We start from the raw sequence: 14,952 nt of genomic DNA, 5'->3' as shown, positions 1-14,952 counted from the left end.
GAGTAAGTTGCATTTATTGCATGGATTGGTAGAAGAGGTAGCTCTTCTTTGGCTAGAATTTGCAGGCCTTAAAATTCTTGATGAATATTATAATGACAAAAATTTATTGAGCATTTTCAGGATGCCAAAATATAATGCAAAGAGTTTTCTGAACACTATTCTACCCCATCCTTCCAAATTGTAGGAGATAGTACTATTTGTGTGCCTGTGAGGGACAAGGAAGATAGAGCGTGAAGAGGATAAAGAATGTTTCCTGTTAGTTAACATTAATTTCAGAACATAGTTCATTGTTACCAGACACTAATGCCCACATATCACTCCTGTAGCAAGCAGTCATCCTAGTGTGGCAGTAGCAATGAGGCCTGGCAAAGTGTGAGGAAAGTAAGGCCACAGATACCATTTGTGATTGTCTGAATGGGAATGTCCATCATGGGCTTGTATATTTGAAGATGCAAATCCCAGTTGGTGGCACTCTTTGGGAATGCTTCAGAGGTAGCGCATTTTGGAGAAAGTGTCTAACTGGGGGTGTGCTTTGAGAATATCAAATATTGGTATCATTTTCATTTTTTTCTGCTTCCTGCTTGGTTTTAAGAAATGACCTCTCAGCTTACGGCTCCAATTCCCATGTCTGCTGGCTACCACACTCCTGCAATAGGATGGTGGTGAACTCTTACTCCTCTGGAAACATTAGCCCTAGTAAACCCTTGCTTCTATAAGTTGCCTCGGTCAAAATGGTTTACCATAGTAGTAGAAAGATACACCAACCTCTAATGCTATGCCAAGAAAAAGAAAACTGCAAGAGTTGGAGGAGAAGGAAAAGGTTTCCATGATATAAACAGAATAAAAGAAATCATTTCCAACAAACCAGCCTACAGAGACGACTGGAAACAATACTTCATACTGAAGACAGAAAAAAAAAACATTAGCAAGAGATAATAGAAAGAATGAAACTAATTATGGAAACACAAAATAGGAATAAGAATTCAAATATAAGAAAAAATGATATCAGTCAACATTTATTTTTCAATAATAATTTTAAATACCAGTGGCCACAGCTTTACAAGCAAAAAAAAAAAACAGATTGGTTGTATGGATTAAGGAACAAAATCAAAATACATCTTAAAATGAAAGGATGCGAGATTCAAAGAAAATGAGACGAAAAACCAAGCAGGTGTCAATATCTTTATATATATGTATATATTAATGCTATACTTCTTAAGCATTTCACCTGACAGGTAGAAATCAGAAAAATGTGGACTCTAACTGAGAAGGACTTACAGAGGACAACGCAAAGGGAAAGGGAAAGAAAAGGGATACGTAACACTAAAGATGTTTGAAAAAGTCTTAAGACATAATTTTATGCTTACCTAAAATTATATATTATACAAATATATCTATAGACATATATGATAGGTAGACAGACAGACAGATAGATAGAGTTTAAATGGGGTTATGCCATTGTAATAATATTACTCCCCACAAAACTCATAAACTATTTAACAAAAGCCATTATAACAGTCATGAGAAACTTCTATCCAGTTATTGATCAGGAGAGCCCAAGAGACCTCTAAGACAATAGAAACCATTTTACTTGCCTTTGATTGCCTCCCAGACTTTGAAGAAACCATACACTTGGAACACAGGACTTGGCATAGCAAGATGCAAAGCGACCTGCCAGTCTCCTTCTTGAAGACTAGCTTTTCTAGAGCTAAAAAAAAAGTGTTATGCAAAGGGCTGTCAATGGAGAAAATAAACTAACAGTCCTACCCAGCTGCAGTGCCTATGGACCACAACAACAGGGTGCAATAGTCACAGCTACCAGCTGTCTAATTGGACCTGAGTACAGTCTAATGGGAGGGAATTCATGCCTGGTAACATGAACCGTACCCATGGCTGCTGAGACAACCGAAGCTAAAGAAGAACTTACACCGCCATTTTCCTAACTCCGTACAATTTTCAACAGCATGGAAAATACGTATAACCACAGATGAGGGTAGCTCTCGTCCCTCATCATATTTGCCGCGCCATGTCCAATGTGGGGCATGCAGATAGAGGATTTCAATATATACCATCTTTCCCTTGGTCAAAGATTAGAAGTGAGAGGCTGGAGGTTTTCCTTCCTAGTTCGGATACTTAAAGATAGGCCTTATGGTTCTCCTCTCACTCTAAATAAGTAAGTGAAGTAAACATCGAAATCATATTTTGTATTTCTTCTTAGAACTAAGGACAGACAAATGAATTAAAATCTGGCATGTCACATGAAGCAGAAACTCATATCTGCTGTTGCTATTGCTACTGTTGTTATTTTCAAACTCCTCAAAGAGGAGCAAACAGCCAAATCTCTCATCTGTTGGACAACTAAATGACTCTCCTCTGAGATACCACAAATACCCGCCAGGGCAGGGTACTTCTTGCCCATGGTAAGTCTGGGACAATTGGGAAGAATACGTTTTACAGAGCTCAGAAGACCAGTGATGAGCCTGCAGGACACATGAGTTTCCCTACTGACCTGAGATTCTACAGACAAGCTGTAAATCATATACTCTCTGGAGCATCCTAAATTAAGATCCTGCATTTACCAAAAGTCAAATATTAACAAAAAGCCCAAAGATTTGAAGCCAGAAGTGAGGAAAATTTTAAATTGCCCAAATGTAGGATAACTAAAATCCCAACCAAGCAGCAATGCCTGCTCAGAATGAGAATGTATTATTGGTCTTCTCCCCCTGAATTTAATTCTGGAGTTTGTGTATGCAAATGGGTCAGGCAGAATCAAACCCATGCCTTTCTCTGTGTGTGCTTTATAACCAGTTCAGATGTTACTAGCAATAGTTGGTATCTCATTACAAATTAATGGCGACTAATAGCCATTTATTCTTGGGAGCCGTATGTTTTATATTGTCTGTGAAGGCATACTTAAAGAAGACCAATATGAGAGAGACTGTTCCTTGTTAGCTAAAGTAGTCAAGACATGCAATATAGGACAGGAAGATAAAGCTAAATACATAATTATCCAGCCTCAGCAAATTTAGTAAACTCTTCAGAGAATTATATCTTAGAATTGATGTCTGTTAAAAAAGAAATGCAACTCATCCCTGGTTCTTTTTTTATTTTTTCAATGTCTCATAAGGGAAGCTTCATCTTGCAGAAGATTCTTATTTTCTGTTACCATATTCAAGGATTTTCCAGAAACAAATATCCAGTGCAAGAGTAAAGGAACAGAATTTAATTACTTACTGTGAAAACAAATTATCAAATGACTTGTTCCTCAATAATTTGGGGATCTCAGGAGCTCTGTTTATTGAATTCCTGCCTTAGATGTTATGGCTCTGTCCTGTTGTCTTCTCTGACATCTGCACTGATGTTGCTGGGTCCTAATAGCTCCTGGGGAGAAGACATGAAGTCAGTAATACAGACTTCAGGACTCAAGTGAAAGGAAAACAGCAGACTCTTTTATTAAGCAATAGATACAAACTTATATACTATCCCAGCACCCAGGAGCTCTGATCCATTGTCATTGCATAGTCGACACTCATTGGCTGGGCAGGATCAGGACCACTGACAGCGACTGTCAAACTCCAGGTTGCCTCTCTAGGTCTGGTAGGCCTTAACGTCCTACATACTGAGCCTTTCTTTGTGTATAAATTTGTCAACTAATTTATTCAGATGCTTAGCTAGCAGAAATTTGCAGACAAACACAAGCAAGCAATACTGACATGAGGATTTATAGTTTAAACATGAACTTGTGCTTTGTAGCTAAATATCCTAACTGCCACTTCCCCTCGGTATGTTTTCTGGTTTCAGTCATGTTCAGGAATAATAGTGGAACAAATGCTAAATCGAAATGGAAAAAACTAAGCCTAAACTGCATGTGAAACTACAATTGAGCAACATGAACAAAGCTGAGGACATTCTTGACTGAAGAATAGACAATCAAAATGTAGTACCCAAAACATCATGATACTCACTGGAATAAAGCAGACACAAAAACAATGAACCAAAACAGGAAGTCCCAAAATAATCTGATGCACTTACAGTCAATGATACGCAGCAAAGAGCCAGAAACACATGGTAGTAAAAAAAAAAATATCTCTTAGCCAGGCAGTGGTGGAGCATGCCTTTAATTCCAGCATTCGAGAGGCAGAGTGAGTTCTAGGACATCCAAGACTGTTTCACAGAGAAACTCTGTCTCAAAAAACAAAACCAAAACAAAAAACCACTGTCTTATCAACCTTTGATGGGAAAAGTAATTATCACCATGCAAAAGAATAAAACTAGATGGGGTGGAGAGATGGCTCAGTGGTTAAGAACACTGGCTACTCTTCCAGAGGTCCTGGGTTCAATTCCCAGCAAAGACCTAGTGGTTCACAACCATCTGTAATGAGATCTGGTGCTCTCTTCTGGCCTGCATGCATACAGACAGACAGAACACTATATACATAATAAATACATATTTTAAAAAAAGAATAAGACTAGATCCACAAATTTCATCATTGTCCTAGTTAGGGTTGCTTTTGCTGTGATGAAACACCATGACCAAGAGTAAGTTGGGGAGGAAAGGGTTATTTGACTTATGCTTCATTATCAAGTGATATCAGGCAGGAACTCAAACAGAGCAGAATAAACAGGTGTTGATGCAGAACCATCATTCCAGCTCTTGTATTGCTCTATTTATAATACCCATCTCTCACAGAGGTATTAACTGGGAAATCCTGTCATCCTTTTGAGAGTAACATCCCTACTGACTTTTGCACATGGCCACATCTCTGAAAGAGCCCATCTCTCAACTTACCATTCTAAGAAACAAGAATAGAGCAAATGGAAATGTGAAGAGTGAACAGAACTGTAGCCTCTGTTACATGGACTAGAAAAAGAGAGATTGACCTTAGAGACAAGTTAAATTTTACAAAAGAATAATGTACAGTTTTTAAAACGTAGTGATAGGAGCTAGAGACATTGCCGCTCTCCGAGAGGACCCATGTTGAATGTTCAGCACCCAGGTGGCACCCAGGTGGCAGCTCCCAACTATCAGTAACTCCAGTCCCACAGTATCTAACACACCCTGCTGGCCTCCCTGAGCACCAGACATGCATGTGGTACACAGACATACGTGCAAGCAAGACAGCCACACATATAAAATAAATCATTTTTAAATGAAAAGTAAAACAAAAATGTGCCGACCATGTCACCATCATGAAAGTAGCCATCTATACAGCAGGAGAGTTCTAACTAGTCTGTGGCAGAGTAAGAGCCTTTCAACTAAGACAAAAGTATGCGTCCATGCAGAGGCACTCTCCTGAAATTTTAGGAGGCAAAGGGGACATATTGGCTTTTGTCTCAGTGCCCCATGAATTCTGTCCACGTGACTAAGGCTGAAGTTTTTCTTTGAAGGATGTCAAAATAGACTACTGTTTAAAAACTTTCAGGAGAGCACAGCTTCATTGACTTTATCCTAAAGCAAGTAGGAGTGTGTGTGTTACATAGAAACAGAGAGATCAAAACAAGAGTGGTTGAACAAAAGAGCCAACACAGTACTGACTATGATGAGGATGCTCTACAGACAGACTGAAGCAGAACTTCAGTCAGTAAGAGGAAAGGAAGAACCTGGAATGCTTCAGTGAGAAAGCATGTGGACGCCATTTTAATTTAAACTAACGATGAGTCCTTTAGCGTACTGAAGAAATTGAGTGACAATCCTCTATGTAGAACCTTAGGTGCAATCAGATTGAACAGCATAACATAATTTTATAATTACAATATAAAAATGGCATTCTGTTTTCCATAGAATACACTTCTTGATTAGGAATGGTTTGGATTCTCTGTGGCACATGTGAGATACTCATGTTAGTCAAAGCTGGATCTTTGAAATATTCCATATTCTCAGTGGACAAGTCAGTCCTTCTGGAGAGTGTATTTGCTAGGCCCCTTTTCCCTGCAGCTTGTTTATGAACATAGGGGATAGCTCTAGAACTAATATTTGAGATTTCCTCTGGTGATCCAGGGCTTTTTGTAGAATTACATATAAATTTTCTGTGCCCAGAAGGTTCTCTTTAGGATTGTTGTTGGAAGTTAGATAAGATTGCCCTCTTTCTTATCTGAATAAGAAATACCATTCATCCTGGAAAATCTTTTAAAATACATAGTAAAGGAGAGATACTGAGTTTTCTTCTTTTATTAGGTTTAATTGGTGGGGACATCCTTTCTGGTGACTTGATACTATTGATTAATTATATACTTACCAGAGTGCTATTAATAAACAGCAGTGTATTTCTGTGTAATTAGCTGCAAAATGTGACATTCATAAAGGCCTCTGCCTGGTGAAAAATACTGATAGATGTACCTATTCCTATTGACTAAGGATCTTTATATTAAACAGAAAATAATATTTGACTGACTAAAGGGACTACTTGTTTTTATTCATTATATTTCATTTGAATTATCTAAATTTGTGTGTGTGTGTCTCATTTTAGAGGTCAGAGTCCAGCGATTGCTGAATTCAACTTACTCCTCAAAGCTCATACATTGGAAACTTATGGGGTGGATCCTCACCCATGCAAGGTAACTGCCTTGAGCAGATCACCATATAATCATCATTTTGTCCAACATAAAGTTATTGGCATGGAGCCATGGAAGAATACCCTTAGATTTATACAACCTTACCATAACAATCATTTGGAAGACATAAGAAGTAGGCTATGGTCAAATGTTTTGGATGTGACTGGGGTCTGTGCCAGAGACCTGGAAATACTCACTAATTGTACTGGAGTGCCCTGACCCACGGGACATTCAACGTGGGCGCTGGAGGACATCTAGGAAAAAGATTGGGGACAGGAGATATGAAGAAGGATGCCAAGACAGGATTCTGATCAAGGCGACAGCTTTATTTCATCCCAAAGGGATTTATATAGGGGAAGGGAGGAGGGGAAGGAATGGGGGGTGTGCTGTAGCTGCGATGAACCTGGTGGAGAGAAGGTCAGTGGGATGGGTAGGTCATCCTGTGTCCTCTGGTAACCTAACTGCAGACTCTAACTTTATCTTTCACATTCCACCTTCTGTTGTTCAAGTCTATGCTCTAGTGACTAGGCAGATAAGCCGCAGGTCTGTTTCCTCAGAACTTGCTTCCTATCTTGAGAGGTGGTATTTCAGCAATGTGACCTGGAGACACGTCTTCTCTATGAGGAGGGTGTGATAATGCTATGACTGAATTATGGCGAAGGCCCCGGACACTAGAGTAGCCAAATTTTCCCAAATTAATATGTATACACTTATACATCTGATGGATGACTTACCTCAGGAAGTGAGAGTATTCGAACAGGTTTACTTTCAAGGTCTTTACAAACAAAAATGTAGTCTTGGGGCCACGCTTTACAGACTTTCTTTCAAGGCCATCTCTGTTCCTCTTTGATGCCCGTGTACCCACAAAATCATTCTGTACCACAGGTCCCAGTGGCTAGGCTAGGGTAGGACTCAGGTAGGCAAATTTTATTGTAATTCCTGTCTTCCCTTCCTGACTCCCCTGACTTACTCTTAGACTGCAGCAACCTGTACACAGGAGCCCCTTCTTCCTGCCCAACTTCATTCCCTGGGAACTTTGCCTCTTGGTGCAGACCTAAGATTCTCCTAGTTCATTCCTGCTGCCTTTAAGCCTTAGGCAGGGGGATGTTTGTAGATGTATCCATTGGGATTGGGATATAAAACTCTGCGTTTTGATTGGTTGTGGTTTTCTGTAATGGTTTCCATCTCTTTCAAACAGAAGTTTACTTGATGGTAAGTGAAGCAGACACTTATCCATGGTTATAGAGACAGTTTTTTATAAATTGTTGTTAGGGGTTATGCTGGTTTGGTAAATTAGTGGTTGTAAATTCTCCTCCAATATAACCATGACTTCACTAGCATTCAGTAGTTACCTAGGTTTACAGTGTGGTCTCCCTCTTGTTGTAAAGGCTTTTTTGTCCAACTAGAGAGCCAAAGTATGTCTGACACTACTGTGCCCTTAGGGTTATCATGCCTTGCTGGCTATTGATGTAGTTCATAGGCATTACAGCTAGGTAAGACTGTCGGCTGTCTAACTCCTTTGGGAGATTGCATGGATTCTTCTGGTACCATGAGTCCCCATAGAGAGGGCTTTCTGATCAATTCCAGCTCAGAGGTATCTGGGCCCTGTTTCTGAAGTGCATGGTATCTTCAGCAATAGGATCCTACCTTCAACCTCTGTGAGGTTACTAAGGACAAAGCAATAGGCTGTATGGGAGTCTCTTGGACATCCCTGGCCAGCAAGTTAGTATAACTAATATTATCACCACAAAAAGTAAAATTATATTAACTTTTCAATGTAGTCTTTAAAATGGAGAAAGATGAAGAGAAAAAGAAAAGAAACTTTTTAAGTACATTTAGAGAAAATATTTTTTGATCTTTTTCTTTTTCTCGTTATTTGGAACATTTTCCACAAACATGAAACAAACACTTTTATCAGAATTGCCTATGCTGTATCTCAGAGTTATAGATTATTTCTCTATGCATCTGTCGCTTTCTGTATCTCTCTTTATCTCATATGGGTCATACATGTGTGTGAGTTAGTGTACACATGTGTGTTCTTACATGTGGAAGCATAAGGACCTTGGGTGTCTTTCATTAATCTCTCTACAGCATGATTTTATTAAAAAGAGTCTCTCACTGAACTGGAAGCTTATTAACTGGGGCTAGGCTGGTGTTTTAAAATAACCCCTGCTCACTCCATAACCGAAGTTAGGGTTGCAAGCACACACTGTTAAACCCAGATATTTTTAACTCAGATCTTTAAAATTGAATGCTTGACACTTTGTTAATTTAGCTGTCTCCCATGATGGGCAATTTTTCTCGTTTCCATTTCCTGGGGTGGTTTGTGCTGATATTCTTGAGAAATGATTGACGCAATCGTCAATGTTTTCTTCTCTGCATTTTGACTATGTATCAATCAGATAATAGAACTAATTTTAGACTAAGAGTTTGTGTCAGCCAGAATATTAAAAATAAGTTTTGGAGTTATTTTCTAGCATTTATGTTCACCCAGACCAAGCCAGCTTATTAGCTAAGTGCTGGATCTATTGTACTCAGCTCAGTCTGCTCGTTGTCCACACTTGGGAAATATCATAAAGATCTGCTTGCCCAGAGCTTACCCAACCCCTTTTATGTAAAGCTCTGTGAGCATGGAGGTCAGGCTGCCAGTTGGCAGGGTTGTGCTCAGATGGTTCTATCTCTCTGTATTGACACATGCTTCTTCTTTTTCTGCCTATACAATTTTTTTTTTTGGTTTTACGAGACAGGGTTTCTCTGTATTGTTTTGGAGGCTGTCAGTCCAGCCTGGCCTTGAACTCACAGAGATCTGCCTACCTCTGCCTCCCGAGTGCTGGGATTAAAGGTGTACGCCACCAACGCCCGGCTATACAATTATTTTATGATAGTTTCCAGATGCCTCTAGTGGTGATGTAAATATGTGTATTTCATTCAGTGGCTTAGATGCTTTGCAGGAATGTATTCCCCTCTGTTTATTTTCTTGTTTGGAAACTGATTGGATTTTTCTGTTATTTTTTGGCCTTCAGTAATCCAGGAGTTGCTTAGAGTTTCAGAATTGGCTGGGAGTTAAGTGGACTTTTCCTTGTGATTTTTATACTGATAATGCTAGAAATTCTGCATGTGGTTTAATCAGGTTAGCATAAATGGTCAAAGTTTTGGTTTCATTGCATTAGAGAGCTCATGGCAACCAAGAATAGTTTGCTGGCATTACAAAGATCCAGAGCACAAGCAATTCAAAACACAGGAAACTAGAGTATTTGGAAGAAATCTGTGTTTTGTTTTATATAGTTTCTGTTAGGGCAACATGTCTATTTCTGGGAGAAAAACAATACACAACACTAGATTTTTCCCAGAGTTTGGAAGTCATGTTCTTAAGAATTCCGTCTTAAATACTTAGTTTATGGCTATAGTTGCTGACACTGGTTTAAATTAACCCAAGATAAGGAAAATTAGCATGTCGTTTATCATTTATATTTCTCAATCCAAGTAGTTCTTTATTTTCATTTCTTCAGGATTCAAAAGGTGCTACAGCATTTTTAGGATTCACTGCTGCAGGCTTTGTGGTATTCCAGGGAAATAAGAGAACCCATGTGAGAAAATGGTAAGTGCATTCTGGGGAAAAATGACTTACTTTTTTCTTGATCTCCTCCCGTTTTCTTTAGCAGTATTTTTTCCAGCACTGTCAGGTAGCGTCCTGCTTTGCTTCAACTGTCAACGTGACACAACTTAAAGTGTTCTTGTTAGCGTTTGTCAACTTGGCACAAATCCTGGATATACCTGAGAAGAGTGACTCTCCACGGAAGAACTTCATCAGTTAAAACGTCATTAATGGCATTTTCTTGATGGTTTTTTGATATAATAAGGCCTACCCCGCTGTGGTTTATAGCATCCCTGGGCAGGCAGACCTTTGCTGTATAAGAAAGGGAGCAGACCAAGCCATTGGACCAAGCAGGGCCTCTGCTTCAGTTCTTGCCTCAAGATAAGGAACCTTTATTTTTAAAAATTGGTGCCAGGAGTAGTGCCTTTCTCGAACACATCTGAACTTGTTTTCTTTGGAGAAGATTGTTACAGGATTTTGGAGCTCTGGAACATAACAGAGATTGACTGCTTAGAACATAATGAGCTAGTCTGTAGGAAATTGGAATATAATGCTGAAAGCGATGTGAACAATGGAGGCCTGGCTTGTGAAGTTTCAAAAGGAAAAAATTCTATCAGGCTTGTTTGTAAGATGCTTTGCATTAAGACGCTGTGGAAAGGAAACCTTCTTTGCTTAGGGGAACAATTAATAATGGTTAGCTGGGACTGAAAAATCACCTGTTATTAATAAGACCATCATCACTGAGGTGAAATCTTCTAGGAAGTATTTCTTCAGGATCAGCCTACAGAAGCTGTGGTCCAAAGAGGACCAAAGTTGTATCTCAACCTGAAAGCCAAGCATGTTAATGTCTAAGAGTCTCCCACGTCATGCTGCTTTTGAATGCATAAAGGTGACATGAGGAATAGCTGAGACTCGGCATTATGTGTCAGGTTTGGAGTCCAGGAAGTAGGTTTAGGAGCAGTCACATGTCATGGTGCAGTCTCGGTTGCAATAGAAACCACAGGACTGACAGGGTCATGGAAAAAGGCTGAGGATTGGCAGCCCGTGTCAAGGTCAGGCTTCCTTTAGTGAAGCCGGGTACCTATCAATGGAGGTACAGTCCCGGGTCTGGATACCATGACCATAAGATGACCCCGGGGCAGTGACAGGTGTAGAGTGGAGCATGCTGAGCCTCTGTGCAGACTATTGTTGTAGAGCTAAAGTGATGGTGCTACCCAAGCCTTTGGAGCCCAAAACGTCATGAGCGAGTCCCAGATATTGGACCCAGAACTATTTTCACAATGTCACAGTTTGGTTTCAAGTTGATATGATTGTTGCTTGTCCCAGTGCTTTTTTTTTTCCTTTATTAGAAATAGAAATGGTGACATATTTTGGGTTTTACAGGAGCTACCAAAAAAGTTACTGGAATTTCAAAGAGAACTTTGGCCTTTGAATTTTTGTAATTTTTATAAGACCATGAGGCTTTATTTTATTAAAAGTAGGACTGTGTTTTATATTGTGATATGAGCATAAGATCTTGGCGACAAAATACAGAAAAGTTGTGATTTAACAGTAAATATGCTTGTTGTCGAGTTAGCAAGGAGTAGATGATGCTAGCTAGTTTTTGTCAACTTGACCCAAAATTCTAGGCATTCATGGGAAGAGGGGATCTCTAATGAGCAATTGTTTCTATCAAATTGGCCTATGGGCATGTCAGCTGGGTGCATTTCCTTAAGTACTACTTAATGTAGAAGGGTCCAGCTTATTCTTAGTGGTGCCACCTCTGATTGATAGGCCTGGACTGTGTAAGAAATGTAACTGAGCAAGCCAGTAAGTAACATTCCTCTGTGGTGGCTGCCTCAGTTTGTACCTGCCACACTGGCTTCCCTTAGCTATTACTTGGAAGTGTAAAATGACATGAATCATTCTGTTCCCACAGAAGTTGGTTTGGGGTGGAGCGGGGAGTGTCGGAGTGTTTATCACAGACAGAAAAGGAAGGAAGCTAGAATTTCTGGAAAAGAATCTAAATCCTAGATCAGATTGGCCTGCGGGCATTTCTACAGAAGATTGTCTTATTAATTGTTATAGGAGGGGCCAGCCAATTGGACAGCACCATGCCCTAGACAGGTAGTCACAAACTATAAGAAAGCTATGCTTCCTGCAATACTGATTGGCTGTGGAGTAGATTCCTTGGTTAGAGCTTGCTTATGGAATAGAGTGCTGGGCTGCCTTCAAGTTCCTACCATGAGTTCCTGCCTTAAGGTCTCTTCATGATGGGTGATGTCCTGTTGTTGTAACCTGCAATAACTTTTCTTCCAAAAAGTTCCTTTTGGTCAGTGTATTTTTCACATCAATAGAAATAAAAGTAAAACTGGTAGTAACCATTTACTGTGTAGCTTCGTAATAGATTGATTTATAATCCATGAAGGTAAGCAGAATTCTAACAGGGTTTCAAAGAAAATCCACAACCTGTAGTTCTTAAACTACTCGAAACATAGAAGCATAGAGTACTTCCAGACCCCTCCTGTGAATCCAATATTACTCTAATACCAAAACCAGGTATACACACATGCTCACTCATGTGTGGGGGGAGGTGCCAATATCCCTGATAAACATACATTCTAAAATCATTGCAAACTGAATACAGGCATGTATCAAAAGGAGCACATCCCACAATCAAGTTGGCCTTATCCCAGCTAAACAAATTCAGCATATGTAAGAAATAAATGTAATAAAACATATAAATGGACAAAATAATACAAAAATCACAGGATCATCTCTATGCATTCAGAAAAAGAAAAAGCCTTTGACAAGATCCAACTTGGCTTCATAATAAAAGTCCTAGAACAAGTAGGAATGTAGGGAGCATATTTGAGCACAATAAGGGTTATTATGACAAACTCACAGTCAACATCATCCTAAGTAAAGAAAATCCTGAAGCAGTCCCATTAAAATCGGGAATGGGAGAAGACAGCCCACTATTCCCAATACTTATCAATAATATGCTTGAAGCAGTAGCTGGAGTAAGAGAAGGAAATTAGAGGATACAAATAGTCAAATTATTCCCAACTGAAGATTGTATGACTTTATACCCAAGAGATCCCAGAATTCTCCCAGAAATTTTGTAGGAACTATCAATAATTTCAGCAAAATGTTAGGATACATAATTGACTTACAAAATTCACTAGTCTTTGTATACACAAGTAACAAGCATGCTGAGAAAGAGATCATGGACACACTCCTATTCCCAATTTCTCAACTAAAAGCATTTAGTATAAACGAAAAAAAAAAAAAAGGAGGTGAAAAACCTGTACAGTGAAAACTTTGTATCTGTGAAGAAAGAGAATGAGGAAGATACAAGAATTTGAAAAGACCTCCCATGTTTATGCTTGGTAGAATTAATATTGTGAAAAGACCTTCCTGCCAAAAAAATTTATTGATTCAGTGCAATCCCAATCAACATCCTCATTACATTCGTCACATAAACAGAAAAAAAAATCCACAATTCATATGGAACAAAAAAGACCCAGAATAGCCAATTAATCCTATATCAATGCCGGTTCCTAAACATCCTGTTATAATTAAGTGCTGGATTCATCTGTCTAAGACCCCTGACTTTTTTAAGTCTTTTTTATTTAAATTAGAGACAAGCATGTTTAACATGTTAATCCCAGCTCCCTCTCCCTCCCCTCCTCCCCTGTCCCCCACCAGCCCACCCAGCCCCCACCCAACCCCGACTCCATTCCCCAGGGAGGGTGAGGCCCTCCATGAGAGTGTCCATAGTCAGTCATTTCGTTCAGGACAGGGCCTAGGCCTCCCCCATGTATCCAGGTTGAGAGAGTATCCCTCATTGTGGGATGAGCACCTAAAGTCCATTTGTACGCCAGGGATAAATACTGATCTACTACCCAAAGCCCCATAGATTGCCAAGGCCTCCTCACTGACACCCACATTCAGGGGGTCTAGATCAGTCCCATGCTGGCCTCTCAGCCATCAGTCTGGGGTCCAAGAGCTCCCACTTGTTCAGGTCAGCTGTTTCTGTGATCCTTGACTTCTGTATAACATCTTTTCCTACTATATCATTGATTTTTAATCAGTCATTCTTTCTATCCTCGTTTGTACCCACTTGTCCTCTTCTTTCACAATTTAGTGTCTCAGAACCCATCTTTAAATTCCTTGTCTCAGTGTTTTCATCCATGAGATGGGTGTTTTATATATATATATATATATATATATATATATATATATATATATATCTGTCTTAGAAAGGGTAAAGGATTTGGGGGAGAAAGAAATGCAATGTTTGTACGAGCACTTTGGGAATCTAGTGTAATGTGGTATCTATAAATTGTTATATGATGTTGCTATCTGGTTTTCTTCTCTAGATTTTCAGCATCTGACAAAGAAGCTCCAATGTGTTTACATCAGTCAATCCCAGGGTAGATACCATAGATATTCCAATTTAGTTTGGGAAGCATGGGTAACTTGAAGACTGCCCTCATTCTATCCCAGGACTGCAAAAGTCTTGGAGGATGTTATACACAGGTTTTCAAAATTACTTGAGACCTGGAATGGTTTGATTAGACACTGCTACACTAAATGCAGGTTGATTTCCTGTCTTTTCCACTTGACGTTTTGTGGAGGGGTCATTGAAAAGATGGAGGCGAATAGTCTCTGGAGTATTTGTTTCTGTTTTCATTTCTTCAGGTTGCCTATGTTACTGGTACTGTGTTCATGTGGATCCCATTCTTTATGGCTTCTTCTTAAACATACTTATTTGTTATAACCATGCATCTCTTGCTAAATCAAATTTTCTTCTCATGTAA

General features: G+C 39.4%; 1 protein-coding gene across 3 annotated transcripts in view; it reads left to right on the top strand.

The window, feature by feature from the left end:
- The window catches only part of Frmd3 (FERM domain containing 3), a 178,450-nt gene that overhangs the window by 117,679 nt on the left and 45,819 nt on the right, over window positions 1-14,952 (top strand). For all 3 annotated transcript variants that reach the window (XM_040757303.1, XM_040757302.1, XM_040757304.1), the window contains 2 exons: window positions 6,468-6,555; window positions 10,062-10,150. In XM_040757303.1, coding sequence (XP_040613237.1) covers window positions 6,468-6,555; window positions 10,062-10,150 — 177 coding nt within the window. The remainder of the gene's footprint in view (window positions 1-6,467; window positions 6,556-10,061; window positions 10,151-14,952) is intronic.

The sequence above is a fragment of the Mesocricetus auratus genome, unplaced genomic scaffold, assembly GCF_017639785.1.
Source record: "Mesocricetus auratus isolate SY011 unplaced genomic scaffold, BCM_Maur_2.0 Super-Scaffold_100014, whole genome shotgun sequence".
Lineage (NCBI taxonomy): Eukaryota > Metazoa > Chordata > Mammalia > Rodentia > Cricetidae > Mesocricetus > Mesocricetus auratus.
This window is presented reverse-complemented; position numbering and strand designations above follow the sequence as displayed.